The sequence below is a fragment of the Tetrao urogallus genome (assembly GCF_951394365.1).
Source record: "Tetrao urogallus genome assembly, chromosome: Z".
Classification (NCBI taxonomy): domain Eukaryota; kingdom Metazoa; phylum Chordata; class Aves; order Galliformes; family Phasianidae; genus Tetrao; species Tetrao urogallus.
The window spans coordinates 11,753,051-11,774,614 of record NC_136816.1 but is presented as its reverse complement, the minus strand read 5'-3'; the positions used below and the strand labels follow the sequence as shown (position 1 = coordinate 11,774,614).

The following is a 21,564-nucleotide window of genomic DNA, read 5'->3' as shown; positions in this document are numbered from 1 at the left end:
GAGTTTCATGACCTTAATCAGAATTGATGGTACAGAAAGAAATCAGTGCAAAGGACCACACTGAATATCTGCTAATGAAGTATAATAGGTCAGTACAATATTATAAGTTAATTCATGATTATAAGACACATTACCAGTGTTTATGCTGTCTAATCACTTGCTACTAAAACAATGCACAATTTAATGATATCTTTGAAGAACTTAGCTCTAAATAAAGTTCTGCTCATTGTGCTAAGAGTTCCAGGGTAACATCCCTATACAAATGCTACTCTATTGTATGGTGCCACACTACATAATGATAGAATGTAAAATATTTTGTAAGTAAAAGGATTCTTGTCCCAAACTTTGTTTTGTTTTGTTTTTGAAGTCATCTGCATTGCAGTAGATGAAAGCACCACATACCTTCTGAGCAACCTTTTGGTTAGCGTCCCCATACTGAAGAGGGTTCTTCAGTTCCAGACTTCTCCCAGTAATACTGGGGCAATTCCCCAAAATCAAAGATTGTTTCTCCCGAGAACTGTCTTCCTGGATTCTGTTACATAGCTGGTCTGAATCACTGTAGAATTCTCTCAGTCTGTCTAGAGTTTGCAAACATATGCGGGGCTTTTCATATGTCAGAAGCTCCTCTTCAGTAAAATACATAACAAAAAACATTAGTGAATTATTTTCTAAAAACAAATGTCTATTAGAATGACCTCAGCCAGTACAGAACTCAGGCATTTAGGTCAGTCTCTCTCTTTCCTACATTCTTTATTCTCTCCTATTGTCTTCACTCTGCCAACCTGACAGAATGACGTATGTACTAAGTTCAGTTAAATTTTCTAGGAAGTCAATATTCATCACCTTCTTCAAATATGAGGAAAGAAATACAATCTTTTTCTGAACTGATAACTGCTAAGCCACAAAATTAGGGATGAGTGATTTTTCAGGATAGCTCTTACACAGACAATGTTGCTAGATGACAGTGCCCTATAACAACATTTAAAACAATCACAACCACAAAACTGAACATAATTCCCTCTTTAAAAAGAATACAGAAGTTCATTCTTTTAAATGGAAAATAAGTGTAATAAACTTCATGTGAAAAGATTTGTTTTTTGACTAGCGTCATTTATTTGTTCAAATCTTGGTTCAAAGCCAGATGCAGCACAGGTATGGTGTCAGTCAGGTGTCAGTTAAGCTGCAGCATGAGTCTAAAAGACAGATAGTTAAACCAATAAAGATTAGAAAACGTTGTCTCAGAAAAAAAGGAAAAGCACTGGAACAGGCTGCCCAGGGAAAAGGTGGAGTCACTGTCCCTGTAGGTTCTCAAGAAACGGGTCACTGAGGGACATAGTCATGGTGGTGATGGGTTGCCAACTGAACTAGAAGATCTTAGAGATCTTTTCCAACCTTAATGGTTCTGAGTTGCAGCATTTCTGCCTGAACGCCTGGACTTTACCAAATAACCTGCTAAAGCTGAGTCAGTTGAAGGGACTTTGCAGAGTAATTTCAGAGGCTCCAACACCTAGCCTGATTCACAAAAAATGCTTCAGCAGTACAGCTAATATGTTCATGGTGACACTTCAAAGATGTATCTTACAACCAACAGACACTTTCTAAACCATACTCTGGTAATTTTACTTATTTATTTAACATTTGACAATGAAAAACTGTTCCTTAAGTACAAATGCTCGATGGTTTGATTACAGCCAACTCACTTTTATCCTGAGTCTTCACTGGATTATAGATGTCATCCACAGTACTTTGCAGTGACTTGGTCTTCTTCTCACATGGCTCGTTGTTTTCAGTTGATGTTCTCCTTTTTGTGCTGACATCAGAAGCCTGAAATACAAATTAATCAAAGAAACTCTGTTACTTTTATTCCCATCCTCTCTGAAAGATAGCAGTGTCTGAGGATTTCATAATGAGATAATACAAAAAGCAATTAACACTCAAAATCCTTAACTATTTTATCTATGTTTCTGCTTATAAAATAGTTCATGAAATGCAAGACTACAAGAGGAGCAGTGCATCCTGTGAACAAGCGGGCAATTGTGCTCAAAAAAAAACACCCACAGCTGCAATGTTTTCAACAGGCAGTTTGGAGCTAACTCTGCAGCACAGAATTGAACAAATCTTCCTCATAGTGTCATACCCCACGCTGCCTATGTCTGAAATCAGCCCCTTTGTAAATCCTGATTCCCACTGCTTGGAGCCTTCCTCTTGCAAGATGCCAGCTATTCACCTCTACCTTTGTGAGGTCTTGAAACAGGTTGTGGAAGAAAATCCTCACCACGTGTTAGTCCAAATTTAAAATAACCAACCCAGGATCCCTCTGGGTGCCTGTGCAGAGCACAGTACTTCAGACCCTGTGGCCTTGGGTGCTTCTGACTGGCACACACTGATAAGGCCTTGCGATGGGAGCAACCTCCCACCTATGCCGCCCCACGAATGTCGGGCAGGATGCAGGGAGTGCGACCAGACACAAAGAAGTAACTCGCAGCCGCAACAATGTAAAACAGCACTACCATTTCTCTTTCCAAACACAACACAGGTGCTGCCAGCTCCTTGCACCCGCATTTTGTGTACAGCAACTTTTGGCGGTTCAGGTGCATTACTGAGAAAATTCAGACGAAACCGAGCCCGCAACCCCCCGCGGCGAAGTTTCCCCTCCGAGCCCATCGCTGCAGGGGACTAAACCTCAAGCAGAGTCCGCCGGAGCGGCACGGCGGACCCGGGCCAAGAGACAAAGGTGCACAAGGGCGGACCGGGCGGCCACACCTCGCTATCACTCCGGGACCCCCCGCCGCCTCCCTCAGCGCACCGTGTGCCGGGCGGCGCCGCTCCCCGCCGCGCCGAAGAAACGGCTCAGCACCGGCTGACCCTCACCGCCCTGCTCCCGCCGCCGCCCTCGCGGCATGGCGTGCGCAGGCCGAGACGCCGGGCAGTGGCACCGCCTCCGCCGCCGGATGGAGTCCCGCCCCAGCTCCGCCCCGCGCCGCCGCTGCGTACAGCGAGAGGAGGCGGGCGGAGGAGGCGGCCATGGTGCGCTCGCTCAATTCCATCGTGGCTGTGTGTCAGAACATGGGCATCGGAAAGGACGGGAACCTGCCCTGGCCCCCGCTGAGGTACGGCGGGCCCGCTGCCACGCGTTCCTGGAGGGGTGGGCGGCAGACTACGTGTCCCAGCGTGCAGCGCGGCACGCAGCCGTCCGGCAAGGGGGCGAGCCGCGCGGTGCGTGCTGGGAGTTGTAGGCGGGACGGCAAGGCGGGAAAGTGCTGAGGCGGCTGGCGTGGTAGGCCGAGAGCACCGCGAGCCTCGGCGATACGCGTGGGCGGGCCGCGGCCCTGCAGGCAGAGCCAGGCTGAGACCCGGCAGTTTCCCCTCTCTGTCCTTCTCCCTTTCTGCTACAGTAACCTAAGTTATTCCTGAGCCTTGCTGTAACGCTCTGCTTGTTTATTTGCCAGGAATGAGTACAAGTACTTCCAGAGAATGACCAGCACCTCCCATGTGGAAGGTAATGTGCACTGGGCTGCCTTACTAAGTTCCTGTGGTATCAGTCACAGAAAAGATAAGGAATGTGACTTCCCACTGGCTTCCCCGACCTCTCCAGCCCACGTTTTGCAATAGAAGCAGAACTGCAATTAACTATTCCTCTTTTTTTGGTCTTATGGCACATGTTTCAAATTCACCAGAAGTTTCCCACCCTGCCTTTTTGAAGGTCCAGGGTGTGTTTTACCCCTTCATGTCAGAAAATGCAAATAGGCAAAAGTTTTTTTTTGTACCAATTGAGCAGCAGCAGGCTTTTTTTTTTTTTTTTTTTTTTTTTTTTTTTTTTTTTTTTTTTCAGGCTGTTAGCTTATGTGCTAGCTTGTTTGCTGTAAGTAAACTTTGGCCACTCATTGTACCCCCTGACCCTTGTGATTTGGTTTGTCTGGATGGGAGCTGAGGCATCCCAGCATGCCAGACAATCCTAAATATGGTGCCAATGTGCAACTTTACACATATGGTGTGTTATACGTATGCAATAACATGCAACTGTGCTGGTAATACATAGTAATAGCATTCAGATCCACAAGACCTTTGCAGCAAAGTGATATTACAGATATTATTTTACTTGGTAAAATAAAGCCTTTTATGGCAGGGCCAAAAAGGTTGTGAAAGTAAGCAGGTGTGGGAATGCAAAATGCAACTTGTTCTGACTACTTCCTCTCACAGAGGAAGTGCAAATAACCCCGTTCTCAGTGCATGTGAAAGAGAATTCAGTTATGAATGATGGATTTGGTCAGAAATAACTCAAGAGTGAATTCTAAAACATGATTGAACATTTGTTCCTTTTTTTTTTTCCTTTAAATAAATACTCAAATTTAGCAGTTACGTCTAATCTAATCTAATAATTGGAATGATGGAACATGCAAACAACAAAAATGAACAAAAATGAACAAAAATGTCCATTCATACTGTGAGAACACTTGATAGCATCAGTTGATCTTGCACTTTACTCAGAGGGTGGTGAGGCCCTGGCACAGCTGCTCAGAGAAGCTGTGGATGCCCCATCCATGGAGATGCTCAAGGCCAGGTTGTGTAGGGCCCTAGGCAGCCTGATCTAATAGGTGATCTGACAGTCCTGCCCATAGCAGGGGATTGGAGCTGTGTGGGCTTTCAGGTCTCCTTTCACCTCAGCTGTTTTTTGATGGAGATGAATTTGGTTACTTAATTAGCAGAGCCCCTGTGAGTGAAATAGACAATGGCATGCCTTTTTTGATATGTTTTTTTTTCTTCCAATTGCAAGTTGACATGTGTGCATTAAGCTGCCTTGATGTCAACTGCCTGCCAGGGCTTTGGGGGCACAAACCTTTTCTTTTGTGCCTAAGGCTTGTTGCAGAATCAGGGCCCAAGCTTGTACTTAGGTAACTGCTGAAATTGATTTTGGAAGAGGGAGTGAAAGTCCAGCAGATGTCACTAAACAGCTGAAACAAACCTGGTACAGAGCTGAAATACCATCTAAATAAATGATTTCTTTCTTACTCAGGTAAACAGAATGCACTGATAATGGGTAAAAAAACATGGTTCTCCATTCCTGAGAAGAATCGTCCTCTGAAAGACAGAATTAATATAGTGCTCAGCAGGGAGCTCAAGTATGTATGATGAATAATAAAACAAATGACAAATCCAAACCTAAGAATATGTGTAACAGTGCCTCATGAAGTAATTCTTAACGTAACATTTTTTACATTTGTTTCTTGTTAGGAAGCATCTCTGCTATTGGTTCTGAATGATATCTTTACCTTTTTTTTTTTTTTTTTTCTCATTTATTTCTTAATCACTTCATAAAATAATTATCATTACTTTGTGTAATAAGTACTAGTTCTGTTTGTACACAAAAACCATCTGACACTTGTCAGTAGACCTTGAAACTCCAGTATTTCTCTGGTGCCTTGTTAAATTGATGAATTTAATCATTTTTTTTTTAAGTTTATTGTGATTCACATTAAGGAGAAAAGAATCTGTCCTTTTTCACAAATGCCTTCTTGAGTGCGTCACTCACAGTCATCCAAGTATTCGTAAACAAAAATACTCACTCAAAATTTGTTGATTTAGAATTTGTTACCAGGTTTTGGACAGAAAGTAGAGTTGTGGGGATGAACGCTTTGTGGATTGTTTTGCAAGTACTAACGTTCTAGAATTCAAGTAGAAGTCTGTATTTAATTATATAAACATTTACATTCCTCAGATATGCTTTGTTAAAAACCTGATTTAACAAAATCAAATCTATAATTTATAATGTCTCTTAAGTCACAGTTAGGATTAAACTGTGATTTATTAAGCAATTCTTCAGTGAGTTAAGAATTCTAACATAGCTTAGTAGTAATACATTTCAGTGAACTAACGTGAAACATTTTGCCACTTGTAAATTCAGCAGAATACATTGTATATCTCAATTGCATTTATTATGATGACAATTTGTCCTTCAAATTTAGTAATAAAACTTTTTTTTTTTTTCTAGGGAAGCCCCAGAAGGAGCACATTATCTTTCTAGAAGCCTGGATGATGCCTTAGCTCTTTTGGATTCACCAGAATTAAAAAGTAAAGTAGACATGGTTTGGATTGTTGGAGGCACTTCAGTTTATAAGGTACATTTAAATTACTCTTAGGTTATTAAATTTTCTGCTTTAGCAGAAAGATGGCTCAAGTTATTGCCACTTCAGGAAGTGCAGGGGTAAGCCTTTTCCCCATTTGGGGATGGGGAAGGGAAGGAGGGCAATAGAAAAGATAGGAAAGAAGCAAGAATCACATAAAGCAGAGATAGTCATCACCAGGATCCAGCAGCAGTCCTGTTGCACGACGTTTGAAGGTCTGAGGCAGGGGGAGAGCAGCAGCAGCGTATGGCCTTGGGCAGCAAGCAGAAGAAGTCACAGAGCCAGTGCGGGAGAAAACAGCAGGATTCAGGTAACAGACCCAGAAGAGTCTGTCAGTGTGCACGTATTCCGTAGTTAGGGATCTGATGGCAGACACTTTTGTTCTTCAGCATGCAGGTAGAGTGCAGAGCAAGTCCAGGAGGGAGAGAGGCAGGTTGTGAAGCTTCTCATGTCAGAACCTCTTCTTCATGAGGTATCTGTTGCCAGAACACCTCATGGTTGTAAGTCCTCTTTTATCCTTCCTCTGCCAGCGTGGCATTCCTGTGCCACTTGGCCCAGGGTAAGAGTCATGTGCAGCATCTCCTGAGACGGCCATCTTCCTCAAGATAAGCCCACACAAAAGACTGCTTCCTGGCCATTAATCTGTGGCTTATCTCTTGTTGCCCCTGACCTTGTCCATCTGTGTCTCTCAAAGGATTTCACAACTCTTGCCCAAGACTTGTCCATCAGTGTTCTTCAGACAAAGGATTTCTCAACCCTTTCCCAGGACTTGCGTGGACTTGTTCATCTGTGTCCCCAGCAAGCTCTGAGACAACCATATAGAAGAATAATCTTTTACAGACTGTCGTTGCAGAAAGCTGTGTATGCCAGCAGTTTTCCTGCAAATGCCAAGTCCTTCTCTTCTTAAGTAAGGTATTAGCTGTGTAATAAGGTCTGCAGCAAAACCAGTCATCTTCTTGTGGTGTGTTTCCTAAGCCATCTTTTCTCCCAGACCTTTCCTCTCATCTTCATCTCATACACATACAAAATTTAGCCAGCTCTCCATGCCTCCATACAGTAGAGTATCTGAAGTCAACTTTTCAGCTACACAGTCCAGGCTCTGCTATTTAATTCTTAGTTGATTTCATTATTTTCTCATATAATTTGCATTTACCATCAAACAGTACCACACAAAAGATGATGTCCATCAACCTTAGTTCCTTGCACATCAGTCAGGAGAAGTGTTCTTTCTTCTGGTTAAAAAAAAAAAACAACAAAAAAACTCTGGAATTGTAAAGCATACTTTTACTGATAAAAAAGGAAAACATTCTCCTGCACTTTAGTCATTTCTGTAATTTAGGCTTCTGTCCGTAATTTTACAGGATGCAAAGTATGAGCAGAAGCATTTTTACCTGCGCGTTATCCATATATTCATCTAGTGCTGCAAAGAATAATTTTTTTTTTTGTTCATAGAGGAAATTTTGTTGTAGTTTTTTAACTTGTTGTTGTTGTTCGTTTATTATCTGGCTGTTACAGAAAACAGTACAATTTTTGAAACTATTACTAAGATTTAAATTATAAATTAGCATTTTTGGTCAGAACTACTTTTGCAGCCTATTACTGTGCTGATCAGCATAAGGAATACAGTTTGAAATCTCAGGTGTTCTCATTTTTCATGTGTTCATTCAGGCTATTTCAAAGTAATTTGAAGTTCATTAGGGATAAATCTGACAGTTTTGTAAATATTTCTGCACCCATGATCTTAATGTGATCTGAATTAGAAGTATTTAATTGAACCCATACACCTTTACCAAAACTGCATATTAGTGCCTATACTGAAGATGTAAAAAAGGTTGCAGGAGTATTTCCTTTATGTTATGTAGATATGTGTGGGAAGTAAAAATACCAATGGGTAATTGAAGTGAATCATTTTATTCAGTAAATGTAGATACTTTCTTTTAAAGCACTATTTTCATCTTAGTTCTTTGAATGCCACAAAAGCTTGGAACTGATTGTGTTCATTAAGTATAAGAAAGTGACCGTACATTCTTCAGTGAGTAAGTGCAGTAGGAGTGATTTTAAGTAGGTACCACTAAGAACATGACATGATGTTTCTGCTTCTAGCAATTTGGGAGGTTTAACCCAAAGTTCAGATCTTTCTAATCAGGCGGAGTGTTACGAGGACAAGCCATGATGGAGAGAGCACACCACTCCAAAAAGGACTGTACTTTTCTATTCACATCTCTTATGCAGATGATATTCCCTATTCCAACCAGCAAGTCCTTCTATATTCCTGATCTGTACCTTGTTTCTCTTCCTTCTTATTCGGAAGTAACACTGTAATGCCTGCCAAATAAAACCTATTTGTATGTGAGTACTGCTGCACAACAATGCAGTAGAGAGGTGTTTTTCACCAAGAAGAGCTACTGCATTATAATCCCAGTAAGAACGATTCTTGTACTCTGTAAAATGTCATTCTAAATGCTGTTTATTAGAGCTGACACTTCAAGGAAGGGCAGGATAGCATAGGAAATTACAAGTCCTTCTTGATACTGGGAACCCCAAATTGTGCAGAATTGAACAAGCCTCTAATCCACATGCAACATGTTTTGCAGACCCCATCTGTACAAGGGCTTACCACATTTGATCATTCAAGGAGGAGGACTATTGGAGAACTTTCTTTTTACAACAAGTCTACTCATTTTTGCTGTTAAAACAGAAAGAATGTTCATGGGGGAATGTCTTATTGCACTTTTAGATAAAGGCAGGGGCACAGTGGAAGTGCTGTTTAAAGTCTCTATCATCAGACTGAGTTTGTACTTTGACAAAGGAACACATGCAGCGCAGGCCTATAGACCAACCTGTGTGTTCAGCTTAGTGGAATGCAGCACAGTCTTGAGCCTATGTAGATTAATTAGTATGTGGTTCACATTCCTCAACATATAATGGTCTTCCACATACATATTTCCTCAACATATAGTAGTCTTCTTGTAGAATCACTACAAGAAAGAGTGGCAGGCTTACACATACTTCTGCTGCACTTTCTTCTGCACGGTTCCTTTCCCAGCTTGTCACAAACTTTTTGTGGATGTCTTGGGGGCTGAGGTAGCTAATTACAGTGCTGTTCTTGGAGTCTTCAGGTTTTCTACCCTAGTTGATCAGCTGTCTTTGGCACACGAGTCTTTGGCTTAGGCAGATGGCAACCCACGACCATTCAGCTGTATACAAAAGAAAACAGTCACTTCTGAGACTTACTGACCTCTGTAACAGAAAGCAGAACAGCTAGAAATAGTAGGCATTTTAAAGGCAGTTGGGACATATGAGTAGTGTTGCTTTTAGGAAGCAAAAGCAGAAAGGATTGAAAGCAGCTCCCACAGTCCCCTGAATTGTTCAAAATGATATACAGTCTCCTACTTCAGAGTGCCTTTAGGGGTAGTGAAAAGCTATGCACTTTTCAGCAGTGCCCACTGATGGAACAAGGGGTAATGGGTAAAACCTGGACATGGAAAGTTCCGTATGAACATGAGAAAAAGCTTCTTTACTTTGAGAGTGATGAAACACTGGAACAGGTTGCCTAGAGGGGCTGTGGAGTTTCATTCTCTTGAGATATTCAAAATGTGCCTGGATACTTTCCTGTGCAACCTGGTGTATGGAACCTACTTTAGTAAGGGGAGTTGGAGGAGGTGGTCTTCAGAAGTCCTTTCAAACCCATACAGTTCTGTAATTCTGTAGGCTTTTGATGTGACTTCTCATTGTCTGAGATCTTGCTCAGCACAGACCCTCTTCTTAAATTTGACTCGGCACTGCTGGCTTCATTGGATTTTTAATCTCCTCGTACAGACACAAGGTGTAATAGTGCCTCGAGCAAAGCTTTCAGACCTATCACAGCGAAGGTTTACAAATGTAATTTCCTTAGATCTCAGTGTGATACCATCTTGGATCTTCCAGAAGGAGCTGATGTTGCCACTGATGGTGCGGATGAGGAAGGAAGAGTGTGACAACCCAGCAAGGGCCAGTAGGTCATAGCAATTACAAAGGCATCGTGTGGCTTGAGAGGCACTCTATGGTTTTGCATGAGCACTTGATGTTTTGAGAGCCTTCTGCTGGCTCCTGAGTGCTTGTGTGTTGCCAACTTGCAGTAGTAACTCAGTGTCCCCTGAGTCTCTGTTAGCAGTTGGAGCATATCACATAAGCAGACTTTGTGTCTTGGTTTCTTCTTCAAGAATTTCAGTTCATGCACACCCCAGTGCAATCAAAGCATGGTAAGTGAGGACAACTAGAGGATTCATTTCAAAATCACATTTCTTTTCTGAGCTGAGACACTGATATGAATGCACTTCGTGTGGAATTAATGTCTCCTAATTGTCTGTTAATGGAGAGGTTCAGATCTTGCTTTCTGACTTGAATAGCAGTGCAGCCTGGAGAGACTAATAAATCTGCTCAACAGTGGTTACAGCAGTCATTTTAAATTGAATTTAAACTGAATGCTTAAAATTTATTTAGAACAACATTCAGATTTAACTCTGCGGTTTAAATCCTGGCAGGCAGCACAGCCCTCCTTAGCAACTCACTCACTCTCCCCAGCTATGATAGGAAAGAATTAGAAATGTAAAAGTGCAAGAGCTCTTGGGTTGAGATAGAGACTAGGTAAAGCAAAAGTTGCCTGTGCAAGCAAAGCAAAGGAAGGAACTTGCTGCTTCCCATTGGCAGGCAGATGTTCAGCTGCTGCCAAGCAAATAGAGCTCATTACGTGTAATGTTTTCTTGGGAAGACAAACATTGTCGCTGTAAATATCCACCCCTTTTCTTCTTTACTCCAGCTTTTGTTGCTGAACATAGTGCTATAGACATCCCTTTCGTCAGCTGGGGGTCCTGGTTCTGTCCTCTCACAGCTCCTGTGCTCTCAGCTTCTCATTGGTAGGGCAGAGGGAGAAGATGAAAAGGACTTGCCTTGCACTATTCAGCAACAGCCACAACACTGGTGTGTTATTACCACTATTTTGATCAAAAATCCAAAAGACAGCATCTTCTGGGCCTCTACAAAGAAAATTAATTCTATCCCAGCCAAAACCATGACAAATAGGAACTATAAGTCCAGCACATTTCCAGATATTAAAAAGGGACTTTTAAGGAAAACATGCATAGACTTACTTCTGTAAGGTAATCTGCAAGGTAATGTGGTAATAATATAAAATAATGTGATAATTTTTAAGTGCTGAGTGTAAATCTTGGTTTGTAAATAACCAAACATAAATCCTAAAGAAGGAACCTACCAGTAGAAGAAAAACATAGCAACAGAACTTAGGAAAAAAAAAAAAAGAGGAAAAAAAGTATGACTCAGGTCCTCAAAACCAAGGCTTCTTTAGTAAAACCAGAATGCGCTTTGTGTCAGACAAGCTTTCCCCTTGACAAAAAGTAGGTTTTTCTACTGCATCTTGATAATTTAAAATTGTATTTTGTAATTTATACATTCCTACTCAGCTTCTTGCTTCCTCTGCTTCAGAAGCAAGCGATACTCAAGGTCACGTTGCCGAAGTGCAGAATAGTATTCATGTATTACATCTGGAGAACTTGTAATTTCGTAGCAGAAGAAAAAGTTGTTCTTTCATATGAAGTTTTGTTATTTTCACTTTTGAGTTAATTGCTAATTTTGAGTTAATTGCTGGCCAGTAAATGATGCTGACAAATTATATTTAACAAAGAAGCTTAAGCTGGAAAATTAAATTTTCAGTAATCTCCAAGGGAAAGTTTTGTCTAATATCCATCCTTACGTTGTCTTCCTCATATATAAGTATTGGGTTTGGGTAATCAGTATATATTAGTATTTGTTTTGGGTAATCTACCCCCTTTCATTCTTCAGAACTACTGAAGGATTAAGTTGCTACTTGTATGTAGTACAGCAAGTCTCTTGCAGATGTTCAATTACCACTTTAAACAGAGTTTCTTAACTAAGTATATAAGCTTCACTGGGTTTTGAATGTCCTGAGCGAGTTGTGAATGCCATATTTGTTAAGCTTCAGATCTTCATTGTAGCATAAGGATCACTTCTTCAAAAGAGAAAAACATGAATAACTTGAATTGCTAGTTTTATTGTGATTTTTTTTGAGCCTGCCAAAACTTTATTAACTAACACCATTGTCGTACATTTTATAGAGTCTCCTCCTAGGGAGACATTCAGGACCAGTCTGCAGGCTTACATGTGCAACCTATTGTAGGGAACCTGCTTTAACAAGGAGTTGGACTCTATGATCTCTTGAGGTGATTCTGGGAAAATACAAATTTTAAAGATTACATTTTAACATGTCTGAATTTCCTACAAACCATAAACATACTAATTTTATTGCCTTAACCACATGTAAAACAAAATATTTTAAAACTGCATAACTGCTGAAATAGAAACTGACATATATGCATTTTCATTTGGTTTTGAAGTGCTGTGTTCAACCAGAGATGTGACCAGGGACTGACATCCACTTACAGGGGAGCTGTCTTGATACTGTGTTTTTCTCTGCTGATGTGCTGTACTCTGCAGGTTCCAGTGCCATTGTTCCTGTGTAGTTCCACTGCTGTCAGAGAACTTGCTGCAAAGAGCAAACTTCTCTGAGTTTTCTGAAGCCATTGACATGGAGGACATCACCCTGCAAGCCTGAAAGATTTCTCTCACCTGTAAGAACCTGTATGAGAAGCAGAGTACTGACTCCATTGGCTTCTTTGTTCTCTTTCAAACTAACTAGCCTGGCTTAATCCTATTAACATTTTTGAAAGCTGGTAACACAGTTTAAAGTGAAGAGTGTTATTACTAAGCTACAGGTAAATGACAGGATCTCAAAAATATCTTTGCCTGGAAAGTAAATTCTGTATCCTTTGTTATGGAAGGTTTCAGAAAGAGCGATTGGCATAGTTCTCCTGGCCTGTGGAGAGAACCACTCCTGGCTGTGACAATGTAGGTAAATTTGAAGGAAGCAGAATGGTGGTACTGGCTGTACTTCCTTTCCCTGTCCCACCAAATTCATGATAATCTCACTTAATTATGCAGGTGAAGATAGTCCCGAGCAGTTTTGTTTCCAAAAATTACTGTCTTCCCAGTATGTAAACAAATGTAACTCTTGATTATTGCAATGCTAGTGAATGCTTCTTCACAGAAGAATCTTCCTGTATGTATTTGAACAAGGTGGCAATGCAAAGACAGTTTTACTCTATTATTACTCTGTTTGAGGCAGGATTGGAGCCATCTGACTGCAATCTTCTAGCATCTTTTGTATAAATGTGACAAGCTTACAGCATTACAGCTGATGATACTATCCTTCTGTAGAAATTTGTGTTTTGTAAAAATATATCCTTATGTAACGTAGCTATGCCTCTTGTCAGTGCTTCGTTCTTTTACATAGTAACAAAATCATATGAAATGAAATTACAATGTTAGCAGTGTACCCTGGGTTTCTGTGGTTTAGCAACTTTATGCTTTCTCAGACATGAGAGGGACACATCCAGCTTTTCCATTATGCTTGTCAAACTATGTAAACTCAAACTGTGAAAGAGAATTCTTAACACTGGAAAGAAAGTTGTAATATTCCTACTGTTCTTTGCTTGTTCGTTGTTGTGAGCAAACTTTGATTTGGCATTTCTATGGGAAAAAGTAATCTCGTAGCTCTGAAAAGCTGTTTTTTAAGTTTCTTTTACAAGGTATTTGCTGAGGTTTCAGAGGGAAGGTTTTAAAAGATGCTGTTCTGAACATGGACTGTACTTTCCTCTTGGCATTGGAAAAGTCCAGTTTGTAAAGTTTATCTGTTTCCATAGGGTCAGAATGGGTAGGGTTTTCATAAAGGTCATACAGGATTTTTATAACACTGGTCTTGTTCCTTGTAGGAAATTGGTGATAGGAGGTACCACAGTGTTCCATCCTCACCAGATTTAGTCCTAGCATATCAGAAAGGAAGGGAAATTACCTCATTGACAGAAAGACACTTCAAAAATAAGTGCTTCAGATAGCTACTTTGTCTATTTTACTTATTGTATGTAATCAGTGGAAGATTGGAAGACAGTGGGCGTGTGTCCTTCTAAAACCTGCAAATCTTTGAATGACCAGATATAATTGGTTCCTTCTACAGAAATTGGTTGCTATGCTGTCTGATTTGCAGTGGTTTGGTGATTAAACCTATAAAAGATTAATTTTCTATGTGGTACTTTTGAAACTGCTTCTAATATGCAGCTATTTGTTGCAGAGCTTTAGGGTTATTTTAACCCATGTTCTACAAAGACAACTAATTCAAGGCAGTAGTCCTTAGAGTACAGGCGTAGACTAATCTTGTACGGCAGGCTGTCCAATAGAGCTGGAAATTATGGGGAATATAATTCCTAGGTCATCTGCTTCTTGAGGTATGATTCAGACACAAGTGTATTGATGGTTACCTGGAAAAGTCCAAAAAGACAAGGCTATGCTAAAATCTTTTAAGAGGTATATGAAGGCATATGTGAGTAATAATGGGGTGTTCTATGAGGGTGAATTTCCTGGGACAAGAGGACTGCTCTTAACATCTCAGCAATCCTGTCCTCTTTCTTTTGGAACGTCATCTCTGTTAGAGCAATCTTGCAGTGCTTCTGAAAGAACAGATGAGATGCTATGGTTTTAATAGGCTGTGCTCCAAGATGAACCACAGTCAGCTTTGTTTTTCCCTATTTCATCAAGCTGTAGAGTCTTAAAAGGTTCAATAGCTGTTACATAAGCAGATAACCTTATGCAGAGAGCAAGCGCCTGTGCAGTTCCAGCTGCAGGTACAAATATGATTACAAGAGAACTGAGTGGATTATGGGAGGAAAGCACAATAAATGAAAATCATACCAAGAATGTCGCCGAGACCCAGTGTAGCAGTGGAGTACAGAAACATAAATGGGTATGTGGTGAGGACACAGATTTTTCAAATACAGCGAACTACAAGCTCAGAAGCATCATGCTTTAGCTTTAAAAATCTACCCTTGCCCTAATACAGTTACTTCTGAAAAGTTCTCCTAAAATCTAGCTTTTCTATTACATACATTAGATTACATACATCCTGAAATTTGCAAAATAAGGAAAAACCAAAGAGCTAGTAAAAAAAATTATTTGTGAATATTATGTAAGTTTACCACAGTGTTGCCTGATCAGTAGAATTATATGTTAGTTCCTCCACATCTGTCTAAATAGTCAAGATTACTTACAGCAATATATTAAAATGAAGTAGTATTCACCCTGATGCATTCCTTAGAATATATATGCATAATATCTATAATATAGAATCACATCATTAAACTCAGAGCAAGTATGTCAAAATTCTATCAAATTAGCACTATGCATCCTCTAATTCTGTACAAAAAAAAAGTAGATAGAGTAAGCTGGACAAGACAGGAGTGAATAGTTAGTGAACATTAGCAAAGAAGTACCACAATCTTCTTAGAAATTCCAAAGTTGTCATAAAGTACTTCCACTGCCTGCCAGTGTCCATGAGTGCACAGGAGTAGTTTGCAGAGCAGGTGTCAGAATAGAGTTCTCTCTGAGCAGTTTCAGTCACAGACTCCAAACATGGAAGTTTTTGTGTGTAATACGAAATCTACTTATGTAAGTTTTCTGAAGGTGCTGTCAGGGAGCAGGAAGAACCAGCTCCACCCAGAAGGACAGGACGTTGGGACCCAGAGACAATATCCTGGACAGCATTGCACAGCTTCACCAGCAAAAGGGCTTACAGTGGTGAAGCAGGTCTTCAGAATACAGTGAAGGCCCGTGAAGGTAACTGGGCCAGGTGAAGCCCTGGGGCAACTGGACAGGTTACAGGGACAGGCTAAGGCTAGGCTGGTATGTCAGCCTGTGAAGTGATGCAGCGATGTTCTTAAATTGGAATGCAAGTGAAAATTACACTTAATAGAGTGTAGCAATCAGAATACACAGTCAAACTGTATTTCAAGTATGTTTCTCTTATTCTCTATGATATGCTGTAATAACATCATGATGATGGACATCATGCCACTCCTATCCACTGGAAAGGAGTGTATAGGTTGTAATTATCTGAAGCCCATTGCTCTTCTTCAAGTTCTTTTTATTTGATATTTAGTTCTTTAGCCTACATAAAGCTGAACCATGTATACATACAGACTCCAGACTTCTGGCTGACAGTGGAAGGCATTTACACTTTTTCTGTAGACTGGGGACAAGCAGACCAGCAGCACACTGAGCTCTTCAACTGGCGTAATGTTTTCTCTAGTGCATAAGCCGCCATTCCATCCCCTTCTTGCTAAGTTCAGCTTTCTTTGCAGCAGCTGCAGTCAGTCACTCCATTCATTTTTCCTTGCTAGTGCAGAGGCCTTAGCTGAAACGCTAAAACAGTTCAATTAACCTGACTAAAAAATTAATTTATCCCTCTATTACAAAATAAATGTGTCTCAGTAAACAGAACACAGTATTTTGTATTTATTTGTGAAGCAAATTATTATTCCATTATTCTGCAGATGTATGATTCAATTCCTACAGCTGGCCCTTAATTAAAAAAAAAAAAAAAAAAAGAAAGTATGATATTTGTAAAGAATATAGATGAACACTTGTTCAGGGCAGATGGATATTGTTGTGCTCTTTCATTTTAAGGTATTCTCTGAAAATAGAGCTGCTTTTCCAGAAACCAGCTTCTCAACAAAGCTAGCAATTAATTTTATTGGATTAAGTTTGAAATTACTTGGTTCCTGTACTTGTCAAAGTAATACCTAATAGCATGATGCATGGTGAATCATCTTTAACAACGTATTGCTCATTGCCAATCTAGGGGAAAGGGAGAAGCATCAGTAAAGCAATTCAACACACGTATTGTAGTCAGGCTCCAATAGAGCATTTTTAACTCATGAGTCTGTGTGTGTTTGTTAGTAAGGATCTCACCCGGATGATGTCTTTTTAAACTTTTTCATTCAGGAAGCCATGAAACTTGACACTGTTTTACAGGTTTCAAGCAGTGTTTTAACACAGGATTATTAAAAATTTAATTAAACGTGAATAATACTTCATAAATAATCCAGGCGTTTTACACAGAATAATTCAACATTAATTGTTTATTTTATTTTTAAAGGCAGCAATGGAGAAGCCCATTAATCATCGACTGTTTGTGACAAGAATTTTGCATGAATTTGAAAGCGACACATTTTTTCCAGAAATTGACTACAAAGACTTCAAACTTCTCACAGAGTAAGTATCAGAATGTACAGTGAGTGGTCCTGTGTTCTGAATGGAGAGTTAATCATTCAAATGTGTAAGAACTTTGCTAAGGACACATTGTGTTTGAGTTAGAGATGCAAGTTTCTGCCATCCTCGTCACATTGCAGACGTGCTTTATGCTCTAACAAAGGAATTTGGGAGGTAGCAAAAATACAAATGGATGCCTCAAGAATCAGCAGGAAAGAACTTTGTCTTTCTGCTCCCATTTCAATTTCCAGCTAAGTACAGACCAGCAGTAAAGAGAAAGTGTGGCAAGATGAGCTCTCTGTCCACAACCTAGGGTGCAGGAGTGGATTAGCTGTGAAGCTGTAGAGAATAAGTGGCGCAGTGCAGAAGAATATGACCAGACAAACCAAGTGAGTGGGGAATGTTAGTTGCAAACAAATTCTGATGTTCTCTGTGCCCTAACACAATCCAATTGCAATATCCTGATTTCTGACACCAAAATCCCAATCTTTATCTGAGTTGTTTCCCAGGTATACATTGGTTTTGGTGAACAGAAATTAGAATTTGGTTGATAATTTAGCCGATAATTCCCCCACTGAAATGGAAGCCTAACAGACGCTGATCTAAGAAAAAAAGTTTTGAATTTCTTCCTCCCTCAATGTCAATATTACTCATACAGAGTCTTACTTTGTCACAGGGAGCTGAAGAGATTTTAAGAGTATCTATTAATAAAAAATTGTTTTAGTAACTCCGGAACAGAGGGAAGCACTTTGCAGTAGGTAGCAATCACCTAGATATACTTGTAAGAAGCATTTACTATACCATTTCCTCTAAACTATGTAATCAAAAGCAAAACAAAAAAAAAAGTCTGTGTCACTTCTGCATTTACAGACATTTTAAGTAATGTGGGAGGATTCAGTCAAAATGTTTGTTGTCTTTTTCATCTGTTTTACATCACAGTCTACTTTTTCAGTTTAAAAAGATGTAAAAACATGTTGCTGATAGTAGTTAACGTGATTCTCAAAAATAGCTTATAGTTAGTATTCCTGTAATAAGGAAGGTATTTTCATGTCTTTACCAGGTAACTGTGGCTTTTGATTGATTAGATAAATTGCTGATGATTTACACAATTACTTTCTACTTTTTGTCCTTTGTTTTTTTCACTTTCTCCCTCTCTAGATACCCAGGTGTCCCTGCAGATGTTCAGGAAGAGAATGGCATCCAGTACAAATTTGAAGTGTATCAAAAATCTGTCTTGGCACAATAAAAACAAGGTTTTCTTTAGTTCTACATGCAACCAGGCATTTTAAATTAGGAAATCGTACTGACTGAAAATACATAATGCATACATATTACGTCACTGTGAGAAAATCTACTTAATGGTATAATATCTCAACAATGAAAGATCCTAGATGTGCGTGGTCAGCAGAATTTGTGGCTCCTACTCTGACAGTGAGAGCCTACAAGGAGAGGTCATTACCTCTGTTTTATTGCTGATCAGTGTGACAGCAGGATAGGTTGTTGGTTTTTAAATTATAACCCAAAACTTTACTGACTGTTTCCCCAAAGTATTTTTAAAGCATCATCTTATGAAACAATTTTGAGGGAAATTCAAGTAATGTTGCCTTTAACTGTTGCACTAAGTCTCCATTCTAACGTCAGCAAGGGTTGCATTGGACAATTGCAAGTTTATGCAATTTATGACTGTTCAACAGGGCATAACATTGGCTGGTTTTCTATGAGAAGTTTAAACCTTCATTTTGCGTGCTTTTGAAAAGCAATAACCAAGCCTCAAGTATTAAAAGAAAAACACACAAATCAGCATTGAACAGCCGCTGAATTTCCGATGGCAGTTCTATGGCAGTGAACAGATGCAAAGAATAATGTTTGTTGTCTCAGTTTTCTCTGTGTTCCTTTTCAGATTTAAAAATGTAAGTACTTTGTTATGCTGATCTTCTTTTTCCATATGTGCTGATTTTTTACATCAATCAATAAAGATTTAAATAGCAATATTTTATGCTTGCATTAAATTGAAAAAGTGTACTGCATTTTAATTTGCCAGTGCTTTGGGAAAGGGAAGAAAACATACTGTTGCCAAGGGGATTTGGTATTTTTCTGGTATTTTTTGTTATTTTGTGATGTAGGTCACAGTGACCCTGACAAGAGAGAAGAACATCCCAAAAGGATTTATTATGTACCAGTTAATATCAAAATACAGGTCAGTGTTAAGAGCTCTGCACAGCTCATCTGCAAAGTGCTGTATGTATGACAACTTACATTTATTTAAAGTGGAAGCAAACGCTTTATGCTATGTTAGATTACACTGTGATACTGATGTGAACATACATGAGAAAATTTCTGCCTAAGTATGTATTGCATGAGATACAGTCAAGTTTTGCAGAATCAATCTGGTTTCAGAAAATTTCCTCTTGGATGCAAATGATTCAAGGAACGTAAGAGAAAGTTTCTCTTTGATTTTGTAGAGTCATCTCCAGATTTAGCTACCTTCACTTGCCAAGTTCTACACCAAAGATTGACATACCAGCCATTGGCTAGTTAGGTGCTGTTTAAAGTAAACAGATGGGCAGAAGAAATGTAAGTCTTCTTGTGTTTAAAAAGGCAGTTTAATGACAGGTGCATTATTTCCAGAGGATGATTACTTTGCAGAATTTTAAATCCGTGCCCTTTTAGAGATATCTCAGATTGTTAATGAAATAACTAAGACAAGAAAAAACAAGTTACTGGCTGGACTTTGTATGGGGCCGTGTTCAGAAGCAGTACTTGGCTGTCTGACTGGTAGGCTCAGAAAGCACATCTGTGTGCTACTCACCTAAATTGGGCACTGAACCTATCACCTGGCCATATAAAAATATTTTATACTGTTGTTTGAAGAAGAAAATATCTATTAATCCAAATACAACTTCCCCACGTTTTGTTTACTCCTGTATCTCACAGATATATGATCCTGTGAAAAGCTACAGATTCTAGTGCATGGAGAAATGTCATGTTTTTCCTCATTTCCATGCAGCTGAGTGCAATGAATAGCACCATGAGTGACAATATAATTACCAACCACCAGGAAAAGTATAGTGCAGATATAATTTAATCCCCCTCATTCATGCTTTCCCAAGAACAAAGTGTTCTAAACAGGTTAAAAATTAAATTTTTAAGGATGATAGTATTTGTAACAAGTTTGCTAAAACGAGAGGGTCCACATAAGAGATGAAATGCAAAACATTAGTGTTTCTGTTGCTTGTCTTTTGTTCATTATCTCTCATTGTCTGAAAGTGGACAGCAATTTCCATTTGGTTGTAGACAGCCGATGTTGTAACTAGCTCGCTAGTATTGTTAGGGTCACAATGTATTCAAGGACAGAATTGGGAACATTCCAACAACAAATCGCTGCCACTGAGAACAATCCGTGGAGAAGAAAGGTAAACACTAAGTAATAGGAGTTTCCTAATTTAGCCAACACAATATTAGCGTATATAAAGACCGTGGGGGAAAGCAGGAGGGGAAAGATGATGGTGATTAGCTTATGTATGTTATCTAAGTAAAGCATCAAGAGCATTTGACATGAGCTCTTAAGTGGGATCAGACAATCATATTGTCTTCATCAAACTACAGCTAATTTGTCAAAGGCTTTTGCCTAAAACCAAAATAATTCTAAAGCAATGCTAGTAGAAAATGAAAATGTGAACAGGCAGTGGCTAATTTGGAGAGGAGGGAAAAAACTACAGGAAGCCTTGTTTGTCCTTTGTTGCTGACAATGAGGTGCATAAGAGGAAGCCTAACAAAAATTCAGTATGAAACAAAAAGATACTTACCTCATTGAGCAGCTGTGCTTTAATTGTCTCTGCCTGCCCAGCTGGACTAGGAATGAAACCTACCAAGTTAGTGTGCAGTCAGAAAAATCTTCTGAAGATGCAGGTTCTGGAACAAAAGGGGTGGGGATGGGGAAAAGAAAGATAAGAAAACTGCTGTTTTCCAGAAAGATTGCACAATTTCTTATGGTAGTTTGTTCTGTAAAGGTAAATATTACTGCAAAAACATTTTCAAACTGCCCCAGGGTAGAGTTCTTCTAAGATACTAAGACAAGAATTTCAGGAGTGAAGTTTTTTCAGGATTTAAACGTTTCACTGACTGCTCTTGACAGTCACAGTGAAAGCCTCAGCTACAAATCCTATCCTGAAGTGCCTAAGCTGCATGTGAAAGCTTAAGTCACACCCCAGAGGATCCAGAAGCCTGGGAGTTAGCCCTGTGCCCAGGCTGGTCCTCTGGTCCTCCTGGG

At 39.7% G+C, this 21,564-nt stretch overlaps 2 protein-coding genes across 2 annotated transcripts in view; one reads left to right on the top strand and one right to left on the bottom strand.

The window, feature by feature from the left end:
• Nucleotides 1-2,902, bottom strand: part of MSH3 (mutS homolog 3) — a gene marked incomplete at both ends in the record, with an annotated part of 110,524 nt that extends 107,622 nt beyond the window's left edge. The window contains 3 exons of the mRNA XM_079548616.1: nt 403-626; nt 1,701-1,824; nt 2,807-2,902. Of these exons, the coding sequence (XP_079404742.1) occupies nt 403-626; nt 1,701-1,824; nt 2,807-2,902 (444 nt within the window). The remainder of the gene's footprint in view (nt 1-402; nt 627-1,700; nt 1,825-2,806) is intronic.
• A 122-nt stretch (nt 2,903-3,024) lies between these two features.
• Nucleotides 3,025-18,540, top strand: DHFR (dihydrofolate reductase; the record flags this gene model as incomplete). The annotated part of the gene is made up of 6 exons (XM_079548548.1): nt 3,025-3,110; nt 3,450-3,499; nt 5,015-5,120; nt 5,990-6,116; nt 17,182-17,297; nt 18,453-18,540. The coding sequence occupies 6 exons, from the start codon at nt 3,025-3,027 to the stop codon at nt 18,538-18,540; spliced, it is 573 nt and encodes a 190-aa protein (XP_079404674.1).
• Nucleotides 18,541-21,564: the final 3,024 nt, after the last annotated feature.